Source organism: Bos grunniens, chromosome 16 (genome assembly GCF_055505025.1).
Source record: "Bos grunniens cultivar Pamir isolate PY7600 chromosome 16, Bosgru_T2T1.0, whole genome shotgun sequence".
Classification (NCBI taxonomy): domain Eukaryota; kingdom Metazoa; phylum Chordata; class Mammalia; order Artiodactyla; family Bovidae; genus Bos; species Bos grunniens.
In genome coordinates, this window is record NC_141180.1 from 54942587 (window position 1) to 54965908 (window position 23322).

General features: G+C 38.3%; 2 protein-coding genes across 9 annotated transcripts in view; one reads left to right on the forward strand and one right to left on the reverse strand.

Moving 5' to 3' along the window:
* Positions 1-2241, forward strand: part of AIDA (axin interactor, dorsalization associated) — a 47844-nt gene extending 45603 nt beyond the window's left edge. Inside the window, exons 9-10 of the mRNA XM_086345250.1 lie at positions 187-304; positions 416-2241. Coding sequence (XP_086201376.1) covers positions 187-304; positions 416-512 — 215 coding nt within the window. The 3' untranslated portion in view covers positions 513-2241. The remainder of the gene's footprint in view (positions 1-186; positions 305-415) is intronic.
* Positions 2242-4101: 1860 nt separating this feature from the next.
* The window catches only part of MIA3 (MIA SH3 domain ER export factor 3), a 58565-nt gene continuing 39344 nt past the window's right edge, over positions 4102-23322 (reverse strand). For 2 of the 8 annotated variants that reach the window (XM_086345232.1, XM_086345236.1), the window contains 22 exons: positions 22298-22319; positions 21496-21584; positions 21168-21245; positions 20974-21084; positions 19878-19949; positions 19595-19699; positions 18790-18912; positions 18568-18679; positions 17334-17389; positions 16940-17030; positions 16653-16791; positions 10393-10494; positions 9676-9736; positions 9529-9564; positions 9386-9453; positions 9165-9265; positions 8859-8996; positions 8043-8111; positions 7839-7918; positions 7630-7701; positions 5955-6105; positions 4102-4954 (listed from right to left, as the gene is read on the reverse strand). In XM_086345232.1, the coding sequence (XP_086201358.1) occupies positions 4641-4954; positions 5955-6105; positions 7630-7701; positions 7839-7918; positions 8043-8111; positions 8859-8996; positions 9165-9265; positions 9386-9453; positions 9529-9564; positions 9676-9736; positions 10393-10494; positions 16653-16791; positions 16940-17030; positions 17334-17389; positions 18568-18679; positions 18790-18912; positions 19595-19699; positions 19878-19949; positions 20974-21084; positions 21168-21245; positions 21496-21584; positions 22298-22319 (2190 nt within the window). In that variant the 3' untranslated portion in view covers positions 4102-4640. The remainder of the gene's footprint in view (positions 4955-5954; positions 6106-7629; positions 7702-7838; positions 7919-8042; positions 8112-8858; positions 8997-9164; positions 9266-9385; positions 9454-9528; positions 9565-9675; positions 9737-10392; positions 10495-16652; positions 16792-16939; positions 17031-17333; positions 17390-18567; positions 18680-18789; positions 18913-19594; positions 19700-19877; positions 19950-20973; positions 21085-21167; positions 21246-21495; positions 21585-22297; positions 22320-23322) is intronic. The other 6 variants (XM_086345233.1, XM_086345238.1, XM_086345234.1 and 3 more) reach the window with 3 other exon arrangements.

Sequence of the window (23322 nt, forward strand, 5' to 3'; positions counted from 1 at the left end):
GTGCAGAAGAGTTTGGGGGTGACACAGTCAGCTGTATCATCAGAGACATCAGTCTGACAAAGGTTACTTTGCTGTGACCATTATGACAGTTGTTGCTTGTTCACTGGCCTCTGGTGATGAGAGAAAATTTTTTGAGACCCTAGAATGGGCTGTCTGTGGCTAATGTGTTTTGCTTTAATTCCTTAGGTGCAGCTATTTTTTTTGAATTCAAACACTACAAGCCTAAAAAAAGGTTTACCAGCACCAAGTGTTTTGCTTTCATGGAGATGGATGAAATTAAACCTGGGCCAATTGTAATAGAACTGTAAGTGATGCACATACAGAATGAGTACTAAGGAGTGGTGGCTAGTATCTCGTCTTAGTGTGTGACCTTGGAATCGATCGCTCATCAACGGTTTTTCTGTTGTGGTTACAGATACAAGAAACCCACTGACTTTAAAAGAAAGAAATTGCAGTTATTGACCAAGAAACCACTTTATCTTCATCTGCATCAAACTTTGCACAAGGAATGATCCTGACATGAGTATCCTGGAACTTCTGTGAATCTCACCACTCCATAGAATCCATCATTGCTCTGTGTAGCATATGCACCCATCAACAGGCAGGAAGCAACCCGGACCCAGGCCGGCAGGCCAGAGTGAGTCCATTACAAGCTGTAGCACAGAATTCAAAGTCCAGCGTCACTGACATAACAGACTCTTTGGATACAGGCTTATTGTAGATCTTGAAACGTTTTCACTTTCCTATTAATTGTGCAATTAATAGTCTCTTTTCTAATTTACCACTACTCCCGCCCAACTTCCTGGAACAACACTGTTGTGGGTGGGATGTGCTCATCTTCAAACGTAATACAGCAATAAGAATGTGCTAGAGTTTACACACCTGTCCACTTCTGCTCCAGTATGCTCTTTAGCTTTCCGAGTTAATGTCAGACTTTGGGTTGATGTGGGGAGAAGAGCATGAGACTGCTAGAGGAAATGGGACCAATTGTGCTGCCCAAGGTCAGTCTGGAAGTTTATAGGCTGTTCCTTAGAGACAGCCTCAGTTCACCCCGATCTCATGGTTTTCCTGCCTAGAAATCGTGTGCCTTGGCCAGTCTCCCACATGGGAGTGTTCGCAGGTTGTAGCTGGAGTTTTTCCAGATGACCAGATTGTTCTTTTGAAAGTGAGCATATTTTTAGTCACGTTGATTAGCTTTTTTCCTACATCACATTGTTTTTCTGATAGTGATTCTAGGGTTAATGAAACCATCTCAGAATAATTACAAATTCTTGGTGGGTTTATAATGTCTTCTAAATCATGTAATCTAAAAATAATTTGAGTCAGATGCTAATGAGATACTGCAGGAATAACTGCTGTTTTTCTGACAACTGATTGTGAAACCTTAAAACCTGCATACCTCTTCTATAGTGATGAGTATGCAAATCTGAAGATATTCTATTTTTTTTTATATAGGTAGATAGGATTGCCATTTATTTCCTATTTAGATACAATGACATTCATCCATATGGAAATATGCAGGTCATTAGCTTATTATATTTTGACTATTTACATTCTTTTGACTTAATAATGGGGCCTAAGTAAAACTTTCATAGTACATACACGGTGGATATTTGATACACAGAACATGAAGATTTGGGGTGGGCGTTCTGTGGGTTAGATGTGGAGCCCACATATTTAATATCACTATTTTAAATGACCAACACTAGAACGAGCAAAATGCAGTGCCAGCACTTGGCCTATTTTTAAACTAGTGTAACAAGCCTAGTCATACCATTCAGTATGTTTGCTTTTTAAAATAAGTAACCATAATTCAGTTCCAGCTGTTACACTTCAAGAGACCTCGTCTCCACTTTCAGCTGTCTGTCCAGTCAGTTCTCTTTACTATGATGATGTAAAAATTCTCAACAAAATTGTCTTGCCTCTCATCTTCATTAGATTAATTCCAAAATCATTCTACCCACAATTATCTTGAAGGGATGAAGAATTTGCCTTAATAAATTACTTTGTTGTTCATGCAGCTCTTATAGACTGTGAGTTGTCAGCCCACCCCCACCCCGACCCAGCGTGTAAGCTCCTCAAGGGGCAAGAACCACATTTTCTCCGTGTCGTGTACATTTTCTGAGGTGCTTGGCAGCACTCTGTACCCTGTGGAGTACTCAGTACCTTTTGTTTGATGTTGCTGACAAGACCTAAAGATAATCCCTTAAAAAATCTACCATTAAAGTGTAGCAAAACTGATACATTGTTCTCTTTTCTCATAGACCGTAAGACATGAATATCAGTGATTGTTTATGTCACACCTGCTGTCATTCACAAAAGTATGGTTTAGATGAACTACAAATGCCTCTCATCAGTATTAACAAAAAGCTTAGATGGAACAGAGTGATTAGCTTAGCTCTGTAATTCAGATCTGAGTAACAAAATGAATTGACACAGTAGACACAGAATACTCCACATCCCACAAATTCAATAAAAAATATCAGCTAGTGAACAATAACCACTACTATAGCAGACTTTCCGGCTGAAATATTGCTGCTCCATAAAAGATTATTTTAGCAACTAAGCCAAGAAAACAGTTAGCTGCAGGTGAGTTCTGAATTAGATGTAATTTTCAAGATTGGCCAAGCCTGGTGTCGCTGAGGAATGATGACCCCCACACCCTCTCTACATTGGCAGCTTGCCTGGGCCATGTTGAAGTGGTACAGAGAGGGTTCTGGGAGGCAGCGGTGTTGGCAGGATTGGGGCCACTCAGGCCACACTTAGAATTTCTCTACAATTTACTGATTTTTCAATAATATGAAATATAAAATGACCACCAAAAAAGGCTTTAGAGGTAAAGAAAAAAAAGACTCCAGATTTGATTTTTAAAATAGATTTAATGTACCTTTGCTACTTTATTATCTTCCTGGTATAATCTATATTAAAATATTAAGTTCTGAAATTATTATTCACCATTATTTCATGTCCTGAAGAGACTGATATACTCAAAAGCTGTATTTGTGACAATTTATTTTCCTGGTTAAAAATAACTTGAGTTTTCCTCCTAAAATTTCTATTTTGGATATTAAATAGGATGTAAAGATGGAATTTCCTTTTCCTGAAAAACCTCTTATATACTCATTATGAATTTTGGAAGACTTGTCTTCCTTCAAAGGCCTTTCACTTTAGTATTAAGAAAAGGTTTTTGTTTCAAGTGAAGAATTTACTGTTAAGGTATTCTTGGTGGATTACTTTTAATGGTGGCAAGTCATGGTCTAGATATCATTAGGTTCATCACATAGAACTCGAGAGAATGGGAGAGTATGGTCTAGCTGTGAACAAGAATGTAAACCTTTTGTAATTCTGATTTAATGAAATCTGATTCTTAAAATGTGCTTAGTTACTAGAGCTGAAGTGTCATAAGTTAGGACTTAGAAATAGTGTTTAAAAGACATTGTATAGTAATGAGTGTAGTAATTACGGTGTATTCCTCGATTCTCAGATCTTTTTGCTTTTAAATGTAAGTGCCAGGATTCAAATATTAACTTTGTAGCAGTATCAGTCAATGAACAGAACTGGGTTCAGCCCATGGTTGCTGACCTAGGGCCTGTTACAAGGCTTATAACCCTAAATCATCTCATAGTATTATACATGCTTTGGTCTTTTTTTGCCATATTCCTTGAAAGCCAGTGGCAAGGGATAGGAGAAATAATAAACTCTACATCTTTTAAAAGAAATTTTCTTACTTTATGGTCGCAACATATCATTTTCATTTTTCTGTTACGTACCCTTAACACAATAATAGTAAAAGCAACAGAACATCAGGTTAAAGTCTTGTTACATGTAAACTCATACTCAGAAAACCACTCAAGTCAAAACCAATCAGAGTCACGAGAAAACACGTGCCTGCTGTCCAAACAGGCCTGGTGGCATCTCTGAAGCAGAAGGCAGGCCTCAGTGGTGATGCTTCCCGGTGACTCTGAGGCTGAACGCCTGAGCAGCGGCCAGGGAGCGTACTGCCAGGTCACCATCTTCAGTTTTGGGAGCCTGAGCTTACGTGTTTCCAAAAGGGTATAGATCTCAGGAGAAAACAATCCAATGAATCAACAGACACTTGGGAAATGTTAATAACCAAATTTTTTATGAACTATTACTACAAAGAACTTAAGCAAGAGGGGAGATAAAATTTTAGTGATCTTTAAGTAAACATTTTTAGCGTAACAGCCTTTGCGACCAGATATTTTTTAAAAATCAAGCTTATAAATACCATTGCTCTATATTCAACTGGTGTACACTAAAAATAGGATAATAAATGGAAATACATGTTCTTATAGCATTTCCACAGGAAATGTTCATACTTTTCACAACATTCTAAATCATTTAGCAGTAACATATGCTACATGAACTAAAACACAGGTATTTTTTTATTGCACATTTCAAAGTTGTAAGGAGGCTCCAGCTTACAAGATGGTTTTTTATTTTAGGGGGGAAATGATATTTTTTTAATTGTTTGGCTCAAAAATGCACACTGCCAGGGCAGCTTAGATTTAAAAACAAACCTTTTAAAATCAGCTTTTGGATTTTGAAGCCAATGAAAACCTTAACTGTAACGAATAGTGCACAGTCTACTTTCTCTCAGACTCAATGTCCAAGGTCAGTTATGGGCTCTGTTTTAAAGCCGGTGAGCAGTCCTGGCTAGTGCCCTGAGAGGCAGGCGGGGGCTCATCTCTGGAGCCGGAGGGCGGTAAGTCTCTTGCAGCAGAGGAAGGTGGATAATCCTGGGGCCCATGATTGGGGGGTGGTAATCGGGTACCAGGAAAAAAGTACTCTCTTGGGCCAAGAGAGCCTAAAGGTCTAAAAGGTGCATGTCCTGGTGGTAAAAATTCTCGAGGGTCGAGAGGCAGGTCCCGTTTTCCCGGTGGAACGCCTGGTGCATATTCTCTTAAGCCTAGCGGTGGACGCATACCAGGACCTGAAAAAATTAAAATTAAGTCATGTAAATACATACGAACACACTTAAATTTAGACAGTTCCCGGTATGTTAATCAATTTCTTATACCCCTGGAAGTCAGGTGGTGGCTCCCGACTTTACTGATGAGGCAAACAGGCTCAGCAAGTTTAAGTTACATGCCTGTGGCCAGCCAGTCACAAAGCAACAGAGGCTGGACTTCAATATCGCTCTACCTAGCTGGTGGTTTTTTCAACTATACAATTCTGCTGTCTGTATCTTGTAAGAGCTTGATTTGTACTCAGAAATACAATGCATCATACCAAGATGACAGATTATGAAATAAGGGTTTCACTGTAAGTAAATTTTGATAAAGGAAATCCCATAGTTACTGTGTCAATTAAAAATGCACACAGGAGCTCAGCATGGACCTACACATGCCATCAAAATCAAGGTGTCTGCCCTGCTGGGAAAGGCCTGCCAGCTCCACCTAGTTGAATTCAGCAACTTTCGACCTATTAGCTGTTACATTCTACCTTCAACACTTCCTTCCTATTTATTCCCAAGGTGGGTAGTGATGGCTTCATCTTTCCTTTTATACTCTGTGACCCATTGCTTATGCTTCTATTATGGTGATTATAAGTTTTATGTTGTATAATGTATGTATGTGTGTCCTACAGGATCCCTTAAGCTCATGGAGTTAGGACAGTTAATTCTATCCACTACAGAGCCTAGTACAAAGCCAGAGATGTTCAAGCAACATAGCAGAAGTAGTATTTCTGACTTTCTATGAACAGTCCCCCTTTTCCCTGTCTACAAGAGATTCCTCCTGTGCATCTCAGTATAGGGAGATGATGCAGCACCCCTTGAGTCCTAAGAAACTGGTGGAAAAGTTCAAATGTATCAGCCAGCTTTACCCTTTCATTGCACAGCCCTGCGACAGCAACTGTAACATTTTACTAGGGACTAGAATGAAAAGATGAACACACTTTACAAGCCCATTACTACCATTCAGTCATCATACCAAAGGGTGGAGGGAGTGGCCGAGGTCCGAAAGGCCCACAGAGTTGAGGAGGTGGTCCATATCGGATGGGTGGCAGTAGAGGGCCTCCCACAGGGGAGCTCATGAGGGGTGTCCCTGGAAAGGGAGGGGGCCCTTTTGCAGCCATACTAACCTGCAAAGCAGAAGTAATGAAAGTTGTGAATTACCTGGATATAATAGATAAAAGCACCAACACCATAAGAGCTAAAACCCACTGAGCAGATGTCAGACACTTGTCCAAAGAGCCAACTAGTGCAACAGAACTCCACCCCTCCTCTCCATCCCCCTGAGAGTTCAGGCAGGTTAAGAGAATGTCAGAGGAAGGAACCCTTTCACCGTAATCATATTATTGCTTGTATGTGCAAACAGAGAGGAAGCAAGAGGACTGTCAAAGGATATTAACAGAGGCAATTCCCAACTGAAAAATTCACCATACCACACACACTATAACCTGTGTCCAGGGCAGCCCCTCCCTCTTATCACCACAAGAGCTCCTTTTTCCATATTAAGAACGGAAAGAACAATAAGGAAAAAAATCCATTTTCACACACATGTAATAAAAGCTACTATTCAGAGTACCTTCAATTTCCTTTCCTATGTTATAAGATGTCATCTTGTTTTAAACATGAGGGAAAAGCAGCACAGAAGAGTATTAGATATTTGCTGAAGGTCACACAGCATATAAAGAGGCTGAGTTAGAATTCACTACAGGGGGTCTGACTCCAAGCCTGCACTCGTCCTCCTCTGCCTCCCTTCTGTCAAAGGAAGCTCCACTCTTTCTGAAGTCTGCCACTCCAAAGGGGTCTTGGGTCTTCTCCAGGTTGCCCTGGGATAAAAAGAGCTCTCAAGCAATGTGTCCTAGAGTCCTGCCCTGGAAGTCGAAGGAGTTCCACACAGAGACAGTGCTATATATATACGAGTTCAGCAGGCACAGCTCTAACAGCCACCCTCATTCTCCAGCAACATCATCCTTTGTACTACAAAATACTAACCTGTACTTCCCTATGGGAAACTGGGTTGGAAATTCTCAATAATGAAAATATGTATCTTGATTTCAACACAGTAAAGCGCTCTGAGGTATAATCATAGGACTCACTAGCTGTCACAGCTATCCAAGTTGCAAGAGAAGACCCTTATGTGAACATAATTTAAGGCTGCTGCTGGGAAATGGCATAATGGGTAATTAAAGATTTCCACTATTCAGTATTTCACTTACAGCAATCAACCTCTGTTACCCATCTGTAATTTCAGATTATTCACAATACGGCACAGGGTTTGCCTAGTGTACTACTGGAGATATTCTTAAATAGCATACTTCCAAATATGATGAATTTATGTAATACATAATGAACTGATTTGCCTTAGAGCTCTCATCATTGAAGCACATACCGTATAGCGTTGGAGTGATGACTTTTTCACATTTTTTTAAGGTTATTTACAATAGATGCTCTAAAGAGATTAATCACTTAACCAAAACAGGAAAAAGGAGTAAAAACCAACCAACCAGACTTCAGCGACCCAGAAACACTTCAAGGTCATAAGGTCAGTATCGCCATGCAATTTTAAGCAAAGCAGATTAGCGTCATGCTCCTTGGAACTTTTCTAGAAATACACCAAGTAGAAAATGCAGTGTTGCTCTCAACCTCTAAGTACTTACTGATACTGGATGCTCAGCCAAAGAAGGAATGCTGGGAACTGAAGGGCCTTCAGGCTCTTGGGGAACAGTTTGCTTTTTCAAAAAATAAATGAGATGGTACAGATAGACACATAAAAGGGAAATGGATAAGGCAAAGAGAGGATGTTGTAGAAAAAGTTACATGTGTCCGGAAATACCTAATAACAATTCAAAATGACCGCAGATTTTACCTTGCCCTCATCCATCACCTTAGAGGGCGAAGAGCTTCTGGAGCTGCTGTTCACTGTGGGAGCAGCGCCGGATTCTGGATCTGTGGGAAGCCAGAGAGCAGACTTAGGCTTGTTCTGACTTGTATACGCACTCTGAGGACTACAAAGGCCTTCGCCCACTTCCTCCACAATCTGAGATTCTGTGAACACACTCAGGTCCCTTACCAGAGGCAGAGGGTTTCCCAGATGCCTCAGAGGCCCATCGAGGTCGAGGGAGAGGCCCATCCACTGATCCTTGAGAGAGAGGTAACAGAGCCCTTGCATGAATTTTTCAGAATAAACCAATTGTGGACAGGTCAGGGTTCAGTTCTACCTAAAGCAAAATTTTAAACGGATCTCCCAATACATATGAGGAGAAATCACTTACAGTTTATGCACAAACCTATAGAATTAAAACAAGACCTATGTGGGACTGAAAGACCTGCACGCTAATAGCACCAGCACAGTCAGGTAGTTCAGGCCGCCGGCAACTGTTTAGACCTTTCTGTCTATATGTAATCTGACTTCTGTATCTTAACAAGTATAAACACATTTATGATTAGAACTAGACTTAAATAGCATTTCATATTAAAGTAATGAGTAGTATATGTACACTGCATTAACTATAAAGTTTAAGGCTACTTTTATAATACTCAAGAGAGGAACTCAACAGAAATTTAAAGATAAAGGTTTATACTTCACAACAAAAACCTGAAAAGAAACAATAATCAATGATATTTTTATATACACTATATATAAATGTTTATATTTGTTTACATATATGTTCACATATAATAAATACAATAGTATCATAATAGTAAATAAACGCTTTTTGTTCTAAAGCAGATCTAAAGTAGACTATTTACTCACCAAGACTAATTAATCCTTCTCTATATTGGACAGACCCAAATTCTCAACTGTTGCTTACATTAGCAACAGAATTCTCAAAGAAGGAAAGAACTCTTGAAACAGTTTACCACAAGGTAACATGGCAATGCTCACCAAATTCACTTCGAGGCATCTCTCTTCGATTAAGCGTAGCAGACAGAGGTCTTGCGGGCGGGTCTGCCGTCAGCGGTGGGGAGCATTCTCCACCGCTCACAGGAGATGGGCCAAAAGAGCCATTCTGGCTCAGGGGACCTGCAGACAATGAGGAGGAGTTTGCACTTTAACCTTTTTTCTTTAGTAAGTTCTTGGGATTATTTCTAGGGCATCATAAATTTACACACATATTACAGAAATAAAAAGTAACTTAAAACACATTTTTCACCAAAATATAGACTGCTGCCATTTAAAAGTACTCCCTACCTCTCCGTGGAGGGTTTTGTGTGTTGGGTCTTCCTGGCATTGGTTTTACAATCACAGGTTCTTCTTGCATCATTGCCATCTTTTGGGTTAGTTCCAATAATCTTGAATATAAAGAAAGAATAGACTTAAATATGAAATAGAAAATTCCTTACTGGATATCATGGCACAGCCTTTACAAACTCTTAAAACACCCTGAAAATATAAGTTTTAAAAACACATACTTATGTCTCAAGTTGGCAGCTTCTCTCTTCTCTTCAGCTATAGCTCTTTCTGCAGCACGAGCTTTGAGCTATTGGGAGGAAAAAAATCCAGAATAAGCTGTGATAGACCACATAAAATAAAGAAAAGAAAAAAAAAATCTTACCCAGTTATCGTGAGCTTTCTTCTCATGAGTAGCAATCTGAAAAAGACAACCCATCAAAAAATATGTTCAAGGATTCTGTATAATAGCTATTTTAATAATCTGTATCAGATAGCAAAGAATTCTGCCCTGTAGGGCAGTATAATTTACCTGGTTTTTAAATGAGCGCTCTGTTTTCTGTAGTTCATCCTCCATTTCTTCAATTCTCCGCCTAAGGGTTAAACTTCCTTTTATTATTTAAAGCGCAACTGCATAAAATTTTACACAATCTTACCATGTTCCCTTTAACAACTGTACCCTTTCAGACATTACCCATACATACAAAAACACATTTTTCCTGGTTATAGGAGCATATTGTGATTAAAACTAATACCACATAATTTCCTTCTTTATTATTTAAGAGCTGGAGATTCTGAATTGATACATTATAATTTCCTTAACTGCTCTTCATATGTTCTCAAACAATCCTGCTATAAATCTTTCTCCAGAAAGCTGTATCTCCTTTTAATTATATCCATAGGAAATTTTCCAGAGCTATGACTACTATCATTTTAATGATTTTTAGATACATCATACAGCAAACTGCCTTCCAAAAAAGATTTCGCCAATATATAAAACCACTCAGAACTGCTGGCATGAACCAAGCTTCCTCAGTCTTGCTAGTATTGGGTGTAAGGAAATTTCTGTTAATTTAACATTTTTTCCTTTGTTAACTTAAAATTTATGTTTTCTCATGTTAATGTTTTGACCATTTATTTCTGCTTTGGTGCTATTTTTGTTCTACACAGTGTAAAACAGTTTTGTTTTGAAAAAATGCCTACAGTAGTTTCATCAGCCACTGACACCCTTCTCAGAATCTGAACTCACTTGTAAGTTTTCACTTCCTCTGCCGCCAAAACCGCCTTTTCATCTGCAGCTGACAGCCGCTGCTCTCTTTCTTGCCGCTCATACTCTTCTTGACTCAATTTCCTAAGATAAAATCAGTTGTCAAATGAAGGTGCTTCTCTTTTTTCCCAGCATTCTGTCTAAATGTCTCTAGGTTACTTTCCATCCTTTCCAAAACATATTCATACAAAGTCATAGGAAGGAATTCAAACCTGCCACTTAGGGATAAAAATCACTCTGCCTGTTGGCAACACTTGCATTTTTTAACTTTTCACAATTCTCTACTCACTAATAAATGAAACAAACAAATGGAAAAAAATGCTGCATCCCATGGGCAAGTTTCTTGTGTTCGAGACAATGAGAGCTCATTTTACTTCAATATGGAGAGCCAGGGCTGATCAACCTAACACAATCAAGCTTACTAGGATAGAGCAGGGGATAATTACGGCTCTTATTTCTACCATGGAAAGGCCTGTAATTACTTCTCTTATTTCAATCTTGGAAGGACTATTTTTCAATCCAGACTGGCACCATGATAATTAGTCCTCAAAAGCCTTTTAGAAAGTCTTCCAATTGTGCAATTAACCATAGAACACTTCCACACTTCAGATGTGGAACTTCTACTGTGTATGTCAATGGAACTATGATTAGAGGAAAGAGGAAAATCTTAGAATTGGCAGTGACTATTGGATAGAAAAAGAATCTAAACTATCCCATAATCAGAGTATCATCTACAGAAACTGGTTTTAACTTTCAAGTTCAAGATATTAATATACTATAACAGAAATTTTAATGGTAGCAACATGTGATAATGGTTTTAAAATGCTTTTTTTTACCTTTCTAGTACTTTGACTATAGTTCTGATTCAAAAGAAACTTGAAACTTAGTTTCTATGAATCAGAAGCATAATCAGAAAAAACACAGTAAAAACAGTAATCACAGAGAAAAAGAGATATATTCTTTTGTAACTGTCCATTCAATATTTCAGCAAGTGTCTTATGAATGGCTAAAATATACTGGTTACCTAGTAAGATGCTAAAGATAACAATATGCGTGAAGTACTCTCCCTGTACTAACAGAGTGCACTGTTGAATGCAGTTTAGCAGTGCACTTAACCACAGAACAATCCTCTAACTCTGGCACAGGAAGAGATGTGAGAAAACTGGGTCTTGAAGAAAGATCACAGACAATTTTCCTTCCAGGAATTGAATGACTTAGTGTGAGAACATTAAAAACATTAGACAAAACATTAGACAAAAATATAAAGAACATGCTTGAAGGCATCAAGCTAATACATGAGGTCACAATCCAATAAAAAAAGGAATCTCAGAATTACAAGTAAGCTTGCCATCTGAAGTTACTTTTCCCCTAGGTTGACCCATGCACTGAAGACAATGAAGAGATAGGAGGAGGCTGAACAGAGTTCAACAGATTCCTGGGGGCACAGAAAACAAAGCAGAGCTAAGGGGTTCCAACAAGGGGCATCCTAGTAAAAGCCTTGGGTTATGTTGACACTAGAAAGAATTGTGTACTTGGAGTACCAAACAAACAATGCAGTGTCCTTTGAAGGAACTAAGTCATCTCTGATCTTTATTGCTGACTGGATTAAAGTAATGGCCACCTGCTAGAAACCAACTGTTTTTTTCCTTTAGGAAAATAACACCATCTTAGGCCTCCAATTCCTTCTACAGTGTGCACCACTCAATCAAAAATGCCTAGGCACCCCACAAGACACTGTCATTAAAATCTGAAAGACAACAGAAATGACTCATTGAGGATCCACATAATGGAATTATCACACAGGCTTTAAAATAACTGTGCCTTATATATTCAAGGAAGTAAAGATTACAAATTTCAGCAAAGGATTAGAAATATAAAACTAAAACACAGTAACTGATGTTAAGAACTCAATGAATGATTTTAGTAGCAGATTTGATAACTGAAGTGAGATGCCAGCACACTGGAAGATAGGTCAGAAAAAAACATACAGAATGAAGCAAATACAGATGACAATGTAGGAGACACAGGGGGAAGTAATTTTAAAAGATTTAAATGGAATCTCAGAGAAGAATGAGACAATTAATATGTGGATTAAAAACCCAAAAATTCAGCAGGTGTCAATGACCTCAAACAGCATAAATGCAAAACAGATTGGGGGTGGGGGGGTGGGGTGGAAGGAGAAGAGAAATGAAAACCAAAAACACCCATACCTAGGCAGCTCCTAATAAAACTGCTGAAAAACCAAAATAACAAAGACCACAAAGGCCAGGGAACAGGGAAAATAAGAGTGATACTAGATCCGTGAAGAAACTTTAAAACCAGGAAGAAATTGGTTATCTTTAAAGTGTTGGAATTAAGTAACTTCAAATATCCCAGAGCCAGCAGAAGATCCTGAAAAAAAGGAGTCAAAATAAAGATGTATTCACACAAAGATAAACTGGCCACATATGTCACTAAAGGATGTTCTTCAAGTAGAATGAAAGGGATTCCAAATGAGAGACACCGAAGGTGCAGGGGAGAAGGAAGAACTACCAGCAGACCTCAGAGATACTACAGGTTCAGTCCCAGACCACCACAATACAGCAAAGAAAGAAAGGGGCTTTTGGAACTGTTTTAGTCTCCCAATGCATATGGAAGTTCTGTTTACACCGTACTGTAAGTAGTGCAACAGCATCGTGTCTGAAAACCACATACAAGCCTTAACTACTGAACACTTTACTGCTAAAATACGTAACCATCATCTGAGCCTTTATGACCATTTTGTAATAGTAACATGAAAGATCACTGATCACAGATCACCACAGCAAATATAGTAATAATGAAAAAGTCTGAAATACTGTTAGAATTACCAAAATATGACACAGAGACATGAAGTAAGCAAATGCTGTTGAAAAAAATGGTACTGACAGACTTGCTTGACTCAGGGTTGCCACAAACCTTCAATTTCTAAGAAATGTAGTATCTGCAAAGCACGATAAAGCAAAATGCAATAAAATGAGGTATGCCTGTAAATTAAGTGACTACCGGCTGGAAAGCACTATAGTGGACAATAAAAACAACTTGTGGAGTTCAAATATACAAAGAATTAAAATGCAGGAGCATCTAAGTCAGGATGTCTATTAATTTAGTAAGTCCAGGATGCATGCTGTCGTCTTTAGAGTAATTACATGAAGACAATTAAAGCAACCAATAACTACCTAGCTTACACAGGGGAAAAGCAGAATTCTGAAAAATATTCAAACAACCTAAAAGACACAAAGAAGAAACAGAAAAAAGAACACAGAACAGGCCACCAAATACAAAGAAAATATCAATATGCAGATTTAAACCTTAACAGGTTTAAATACATTATAATTAGGAATGACATTACAAGGAAAAAGAAGAAATTACATTATAAGGGAAAAATGAGTACTCTGAGTAGTCACCTACTTCCGTCACAACTTACTCTAGAAAAGATTTTAAGGCACATAACCATTTGAACAGGCAGGAGATTGCCAGGTGGAAATAAAGTAAAAGGACATTTTTACTGCAGAAAGGCAGTATGTGTAATGACAAAGAAGCTCAGAGTGGCATGAAGAAACCGTGGTCAGGCTGCTAAGGCAGCATCAGGAGTCGCAGGAAACGCACCTGGAGAGGCCGCCCAGGATCACAGAGGGGCAGTGCCCTGTGCGCCTGCTGCAGAGTTCAAAATCGATCCTGAAGGAACAGAGCCTCCTTGACAGATTTTAAGCACGTGACAACATAAAAGGACTCATAGTTTGGGAAGTTTGTTCCAGCAGCTGTAGACTTTGGAAGAGGTATAAGAAAGAGAAACTGGAGACAGGTGACTAGTTAAGGTAAGGGGTGGCAGAAGAGATGATTCGAGTTTGAGCACACACAATGGCTTTGCGGATGGAGTGCAGTGTGTGCCCTGACATGTGACTGAGTGGATGCTGGAGAGTGCCGTATCGTACTGACTTTATGTATCATAAAGGCAACTGCCATTCAGGTAATTCAAATGACTACCAGTGTCAGAGAAGTGCTTTTTAAAAAATAATAATAACGAAATGAGAAATATTTGTCTAAAGCAAACAGTTACAACTGGACATGGAACAACATCCAAATAGGAAAGACAGAACATCAAGGCTGTATACTGTCACCCTGCTTATTTAACTTATATGCAGAGTACATCATGAGAAATGCTGGGCTGGTTGAAGCACAAGCTGGAATCAAGATTGCCAGGAGAAATATCAATAACCTCAGATATGCAGATGACACCACCCTTATGGCAGAAAGTGAAGAGGAACTAAAAAGCCTCTTGATGAAAGTGAAAGTGGAGAGTGAAAAAGTTGGCTTAAAGCTCAACATTCAGAAAATGAAGATCATGGCATCTGGTCCCATCACTTCATGGCAAATAGATGGGGAAACAGTGGAAACAGTGTCAGACTTTATTTTGGGGGGCTCCAAAATCACTGCAGATGGTGACTGCAGCCATGAAATTAAAAGACGCTTACTCCTTGGAAGGAAAGTTATGACCAACCTAGACAGCATATTCGGAGAAGGCAATGGCACCCCACTCCAGTACTCTTGCCTGGAAAACCCCATGGATGGAGGAGCCTGGTGGGCTGCAGTCCATGGGGTCACTAAGAGTCGGACACGACTGAGTGACTTCACTTTCACTTTTCACTTTCATGCATTGGAGAAGGAAATGGCAATCCACTCCAGTGTTCTTGCCTGGGGAATCCCAGGGATGGAGGAGCCTGGTGGGCTGCCATCTATGGGGTCGCACAGAGTCGGACACAACTGAAGTGACTTAGCAGCAGCAGACAGCATATTAAAAAGCAGAAATATTACTTTGCCAACAAAGGTCCGTCTAGTCAAAGCTATGGTTTTTCCAGTGGTCATGTACGGATGTGAGAGTTGGACTATAAAGAAAGCTGAGCACAGAAGAATTGATGCTTTTGAACTGTGGTGTTGGAGAATACTCTTGAGAGTCCCTTGGACGGCAAGGAGATCCAACCAGTCCATCCTAAAGGATATCAGTCCTGGGTGTTCATTGGGAGGACTGATGTTGAAGCTCAAACTCCAATACTTTGGCCACCTGATGCAAAGAGCTGACTCATTTGAAAAGACTCTGATGCTGGGAAAGATTGAGGGCTGGAGGAGAACGGGATGACAGAGGATGAGATAGTTGGATGGCATCACTGACTCGATGGACATGGGTTTGTGTGGACTCCGGGAGTTGGTGACGGACAGGGAGGCCTGGCGTGCTGTGGTTCATGGGGTCACAAAGAGTCGGACATGACTGAGAGACTGAACTGAACTGAAAAAGCAAACCAGGTACTTAGAGCTGGCCTGAATAAAACTTGGAAAATCTAAATTGATTTCTTGGTGAGCAAAGAATTAAGAGAAAAAGTCAGTGGTATGGTTTCAATGTTTAACAGCATCTGGCAACAGCAACCAAAGCATTTGGAAAAGATTAAATTTCCTTAGCAAAAGAAGCTTTCTCACAGACTGCTATAAACACCAAAGAGTGAACTACAGGAACAAACACAAATAGCAACTGCCACCAATAAGCTACTTGTATAGAGAGTTCAGGTATTTTTGTGAAGAAAATTTAAATATACAAAAGTATATCTTTCAAAAGATACCTAACTCCTAATTTGAGATGTCTATTTCAAAAGATTAATACCTAAATACACCAAACAGGTATTTCTAAATTCAAAACTCCCAATAACCTTGCCATATTTACGTATTATATATGTATACTCTGAATATTTGACCGTATTAAGTTCAAAAACTTACAATATTGTCAGTAACTAAATATTCTTTTTAAAGTATAATGATTCTACCAAAAATCATGTCTTATAAATCCCTCAGGATTTTTAAAGGCTATAAGAACTAGAACGAATGTAAGACAAATAAGAAGGATGTAAGTGACAACAACAAAGAACACTGGAATGAGCGGTGGAGCTGCAGAAGGGTGCAGATTATCAAAGAAGCACTTTCAGAACAGCAACTGTTAGTACCAATAACTACCACCCTTCAGGTAAATTACAGGCAATAATTTCTGACAATTAAGTCAAAATGGAAAAAAAATGCAAGTTATGGGAAACAGGGTAGAAAAGGAAGAAGCCTTTATCTATACTAAGTATAGATAGAAAATACAATAAACAATCTTTAAAAAAGACAAGATTATCTACAGTAGTACATGCATTTAGTTAGATGACAATATTGTTAACAATGAAGCACCATAATCTTACTTTTGTAGAGCCATCTCTTTCTGCTGATAGAGTTCATTTAGAATCTCTACTTTCTGCCTCAGTGTTTTGCATTCATCTTCCAGCACAGTTTTGGCAGACTGAAGTGAGCTGCGATCCTCTTCTAATTTCTTTATTTGGTCTACAGGGGATAAAATATCTTAGTTTTGTGTATGTGCATAAGAAACAGAGAACTCGTTGACGGGGGCAGTATTAAAGGGGGTGAAAAATATGGAAAGAGGAAGTCATTCTTTATTTTTCCAACAGCAATTTTTTAAGAAGCAACCTACCTTCCAGGTTACACTTAGTGGACATGGAGGCTCTGAGTTTACACTGTAAAAGTTTCAGATCCTCTTCAACTACTGATATTGCAGTCTGTGTCTAAAAATTGCAGAAGAGAAAAATATTCTTAAAAGTAAGAATTCTTGATAGTAAATAGTCTTATATTTACTATTCTTAATAATAAATACTCTACTTCTCAATATTCTTACTAGTAAGAACATTACTATCACAGGCACTTATAGTGCTGGTGCTTTAGTCACTTAGTCATGTCTGACTCCTGCGACCCCATGGACTGCAACCTGCCAGGTTCCCCTGTCTGTGGGATTTCTGAGGCAAGAATACTGGAGTGGGTTGCCATTTCTTTCTCCAGGGGATTACAGTACTCTATAAAAAGGATTATACCCGAGAAACGTCCATCATCTGCTTAATCTGATTTTTCACCTTCTCACTCCGGTCACCTAAAAAAAGAAAAAAAAAGGATTTCATTGCTCTTTCCTTCCTTACTGTTTAACTATATGTCCTTGATTTCCCCCAAACAATTACCATGTTCAAACATTCAAAGAAAAAACAAACTAACCAAAAGAACTGGATTAGGCTATTTGACTTCCAAGAGATTTGCAAAGTTAGATTGAAAAAATTAATGAATTCCCAGTCTGTACAGTAAAAACATCCATGCAGTTCTTGAGCAGGAAGGAATATGTGAAATATAGCTTTTCTTCTCTCTTGGACCCACCCGCCCCCAGTCAAATATCTTCTTTAGAAAGACTCCCTCCTCTCCTCTCCCCTGGAACCTGCTACCAGGTATAGTTTAAAACACTCCCAATTGGGCAACATTCAACCCGGGATTCAGTGTCTAGAAATACCTCCTTCATCAGTAAACACTGTTGCCCTTTAGCTTCCACTCTCATTGCTTAGTTTACAGCTCCCTGCGGCTCAGTACTTTGAAAACTGGTTGCGGCCCTAAAACCACAGAGCTACAGATACAGTAGATATGAAGCTGAGAAACAAGTTTCTCCTACTGAAGAATGTTCAGGATGCAGAGGAGTGAGACAGGACTGATGCTGCTCTGGCGCCAGTGCACATACCCAGCTCTCAATGGAATGGGAAAGCCATGTCAGTGTTTACCACATGCCTAGCTGTACTACGACCCAGTAACCACCTCGGCCCAGTGCACAAAGCCCTGTAGCCCTCAGTGTTCACGAGAGATTGGCTCCGGACTTCCTTCCCCACACCTCCCCCACAGGAAACCAAAACCTATGGATGCTCAAGTACTTTATATAAAATAGCACAACCTTTGAACATAACCGACACAGACCCTCCCACATATTTCACCTCTAGGTTACTTATAATACCTTATACAATGTAAATGCTAAGTAAACAGGTGCTGGCATGAAGCAAATTGAAACTCTGCTTTTTGGAACTTTACGAAATTTTTCTCCTCCCAATATTTTCAAAACGCAGTTCGCTAAATCTGCAGATGCAAACCCACAGATTTGGAGGGCTGACTGTACAAATTCAGTGACAGGCATCTACAGCTGGAACCCTTAATAGGAAATTCAGTCTGCAGAAAAAAGCATTGGTGTACTTAAAGACAAGAAGGCACAAAGAGGTCCAACCTCCCAGAAACCAATCGTACCTCCCACTTCTCCATTTGCTAATTCATCTGATTCACTTCCTCCTTTATTTTGATCCTCAGATTCAGATTCACAATCTAACCGATTCAACTGTGTAATGCAATTAGTCAAAGCCTAGAAAAGAAGCAATAGGATATTTATTAGAAACAGCCTCTCAATTTCAACTGCACAGATTTCATGAGAATTTATGAGAATTAAGCATGTATTCAAGAAAATGAACTCACATTAATATTATCATCTTTGTGAGTGAGAGCTACTTCTAGATCTTTCTGAGACTTCTCAAATGATCTGATTTGCTCACTGAGCTCAGCATGTGATTTACTCCAGTCTTTGATTTCTTGCTGCAACTGAAAAGTTAAAATACATGAATTTCCAAACATTATGTTTGCAGAGGAGGCAGCAGGACCACATGAACGAGACAGGGAAGCGGGGACCACATGAACGAAACAGAGAGAAACAGTGCTTCTCTCTGGCTTGTCACTATGAGCTATGGCTTTGGTAAAAGGAGAGGAGAGAGTGGCTCTAACACTCAGAACTGCAGTGAGAACCTAAGAGCTGTCAGGACATTGGTCTAGTGTACTGCATCCTGCAGAAAACTGCCACCAGTTCAAATAACTCACTTCCAGTAGGAACAGAAGGGCAATAGCTCACTGCCTACCAGGTCCAGACTCCACATCATGTAACCTTCTCTTGGTCAGAGAGGCAGTAACTCCTCAAAGGAGGGTAACAAATACCTAATTCTTTGGTCTAAGCAAATCCCTCGCCCCCTTGAGGCTACTCAAGTTAGTAACTGGTTGGTGCTGGATGAGACAAAGACTAAACATTCTGATAGCTACAGGGAATTGCATAAAACAGAAGACCCAGAACAGATGGAGAATGTATACATGCACTCAATCTGGGGAGCACAGTTTATACTTTGCATACCTAAAAATAGAATTCTGCATACATACTTCATTTTCTTAAAAACATATCCAAGAAGTAATAATACTTGGTTTTCTAGTTTAATCTATGATGCTAACTTTCCTTTACCTGCTCTTTCTTCTTCTTAAGTCTAGCATTTTCTTCTTGAACCCGATGGCATTCGGACTTCACTTTCTCTTCACTAAGTTTAGCTTCATTAAGGGCAATTTGAACCTAATGCAAAACACTGCTATTAGTGCAGTAATTCCAATGAAAAACACACAAAAAAGTTACACTTTCCCAATTAATTCATATGGTTTTGGTTTTTTGCATTTCCTAGCATACATCAATGTTTGCTCCTCAAAATACTAAGATATCATATTACTATCTTGCAGGAATTGTAGAGCATTACCTCTGAAAATTCTGAGGCATTCACTGAGATAACATCCTTTAACTTCTCTATAGATTTCTTATTTTCTGATATCTGCAATGGGGAAAAAAGGGCACAAAAATGTTTTAGGACTGCAGTAGAAACACTGGGATATATGATAAAAGGAAGAAACATTAACAAAACACATCCCAGTGCTATCCCCTAGGTACTGAGTAAAAGCAAACGATCCAATTTTGGCCTATGAGAAAAGTCAAGAATGTAGAAACATGAGGAAAGAAAATACTGAAGATATAAACGTTTCATACCATTCACAACTTTCCTAGTTATGACATAATGTGGTACATGATGGGATTAAAAAAGTCAAAGCAAAGAAAATGAAAAAAAAAATCGATTAGACCAGTTCAAATCAATGAATTTTCCTAGTGGTCAAGAAAAAAAATCCCAAAGTCACTTAAAACTTCTCTTGCTAAACTAAAAATGACTGCACTTGAGGGAGAAGAGCCAAATCTCAGAAATAGAATTCTAAAATTTACAAAGATACTCTGCCTTGTCACGGAGATGGAGCCTAACTCTTCATGCTTTAACTGTGGGTTGTGCACAGTAACCTTCTTCCAAAGAGTATACTATGCAAAGGATGGCGAAAGGGTTAATTTCATAGCAGAGAAACCTGTCAAATACTACCTCAGTCAGGTGATTAAGCTTAACTAGGTGTGCAATATATGGGAACATTCTCTATTATTTTTGCATTTTGTATGTAATTCGAAAAATGTTCAAGTATTTAAAGTTTATTTTTAGAAACAAAACATGCAAAAATAAATCAAAACAAGGTACTAAGACCACACAAAGGGGCAACTATTTCTTCGTTGCTCTCCATGTTTCAAAGGGCAGGGCCAAGCAACGTGAAAATTACCCAGGGCAGAGGACAAAAAATGTTTTCTAGGCCCATAAAAATAGTAACTTGGGAAAATCCCACAAAAACGCACAAAAGTAGGTTCCACTTCCCTGACTTTCAATATGACTCTAGTTACAGCACAGGAAAATGCAGAGTTCATCTCACCCAACCTACAAAATAGTTCAAAAGCCAAATTATAGCAACACTTAACAGCAAAACTCTTACCAAGTCCTGATTCTTGGCATTCTGTTCTCTCTCAGACTCTAACATAGCGCGTAAACTTTTAGCTGTGTCTCCCAGAATTTCATTAGTTTCTTCAAGACTCTTGATTTTATCCTACCAAAAAATGGATTAAAAACAACCATTCATTACTTTTCTTTAGTTTTTAGAATGTAATCTCAAAAAGAAGAAATTTTTACCTTAAATTTAATTGCTTCATCAGAAAGAATCATGTTTTGTTTCTTGGTTTCTTGAACATGTTTCTTTGATTCCTTGATCTATATAAAATAAAGCATTCAAACTTTAGAAACATAAATTATAGAGCTATCAAAACTTATCTCCAAATAGGAGATCGCTGAGAAGAAAGCAGTAAGACATGTATGATGACTGCTTCATATTTGAAGGGTTTGTAGGAGATAATGAAACTTAAAAATATGATTTAAGAACACTGTAATAACTGAACCATAGGACAGGAGGAAATAACTCGAGACAGAACCACGAGGGGGAGAGGAAATCAAAGAATAATACCTTCTGCTCATAACTTGACAATTTTTGTACAAGTTCTGCGTTTTCTTTCATGATATTCTTCAACTTCTCAGAAATTTGCTGTTCAGTGACTAAAAAGGGTGGGAAATCCATAAAATTATCATGATCACTAAAAACTGAATTACCCAATGTATTAGCAGCAAAGACGTGTTATCTGGCACTTTGAGGTAAATGAACTTAGAACTATTATGCTTTTAAAAAGAAATCTGTGTTTAATAGCAATAAGGGTATAAACATATTACTAAAATTTAAGAAAAATATAATAATAACCCTTATTTCAATGAGATTCCACTTCAAATTTATTTCAAAGATAAGAAACATAGTAAAATGTTTTAGCTCAGTATCTTTCCCCTTCGTGGACATCTTTCTTCTCAGAAAATATGATCACTTCAAATATATTTCATTTGAAAATAGAAACAGAAAATGCAAGCATACTGACATAGCTCTATTCCTCAAATTATCTACTTAAATATTTACTGTATTGAATTAATCATTAGCACAGGAACATGTTCACAGGTAATAAATTGCATTACATCAACATCCAAAGTCAGTCTGCTCAAACTGAATCTTCTCCCTACACTCAATTTGTTCCACCTCATCTCCTCTCACCTACTAGCGTCACCATCTACTCTGTCATCTAAGCATACAACCCGGGATTAGTAAAATATTCAGGAATTAATCAGAGATCAGATGTCACCATTTCTACTTTCAGCTTACATAAAACTCAGATCAAATATCAACACTGAGGGTACAGCACAAAAACAAAATAAGCCTGAATATTTACCTTGATATACTCTACTCTTTACCTAAAAGAGAAAAAAATAAGCTTGATGTCAAGACATCTTACTAATAGAATTATTATAGTTCTTAACACAACAGTCAAATCATAACCAAATGAAAATTTAACAATGATTTGATTAAGCATAAGGATGCACAGGATTAAAAAATAGGAAAAGGCTAAAACATTTCAAATGTAATCGGTAGTGATATTTCATAACAGTTCCTGATGGATAAATGCACTAAGGTAAATACCTTATTTTTGCAATGAAAGACACATCCACGTATTCTTTAAATGAGCACCAATCTTAGTAAATGAGCACTTAAGTTCCATAATGGAAAGGGATTATGAGATATCTGAAAACTGCTAAGAGAGCAGATCTTAAAAGTTCCCATCCTAAGCAGGGAAAAAATCTTATAACTATGTATTGGTGATGGACTGTCAACTAGACTTTTGGCAATCATTTTGCAATATATACAAACATCAAATCATTATTTTACACACTTCAAACTAGTATATTACTTGTCTGTTATACTTCAATTTAAAAAAAGTGAAAAAGGAGTAACATTTTCCTGTTAAATACACTAATGCTTCATTTACCCAAAACCATTTATTTGACAGCCCCAAATAGCCAGAATGAGATCTAGAAACAAAGATAACTGAAAAAGACTTTGAGGAAACAAATTAAAGGCATAATCAGGGAACTAAGATATGCTTCTTCCACCAGAAAACATCTTAGAAATCCTAATCAAAGTTGGCTACTGGGTGAATTTAGAAATCAAATACATTAGACCATCTGATTTTCCCAACTCCCTAAAAATTGAGGTCATAAATCTAAAAGGGAAAAGACTGCAGAGGGAAAAGTCAGACAAGACTTAGCAACTAAACAACAACAAAAGGAAAATACACAAGCAACAAGAGAAATAACAGCCAGTATCTTCTAAATCATCCCCTAGTGTCAGCACTGAATTACAGAATAAAATCCAAGCAGTACTCAATTTTTTTAAAAAGTATACTGAATGTCTCTGTAA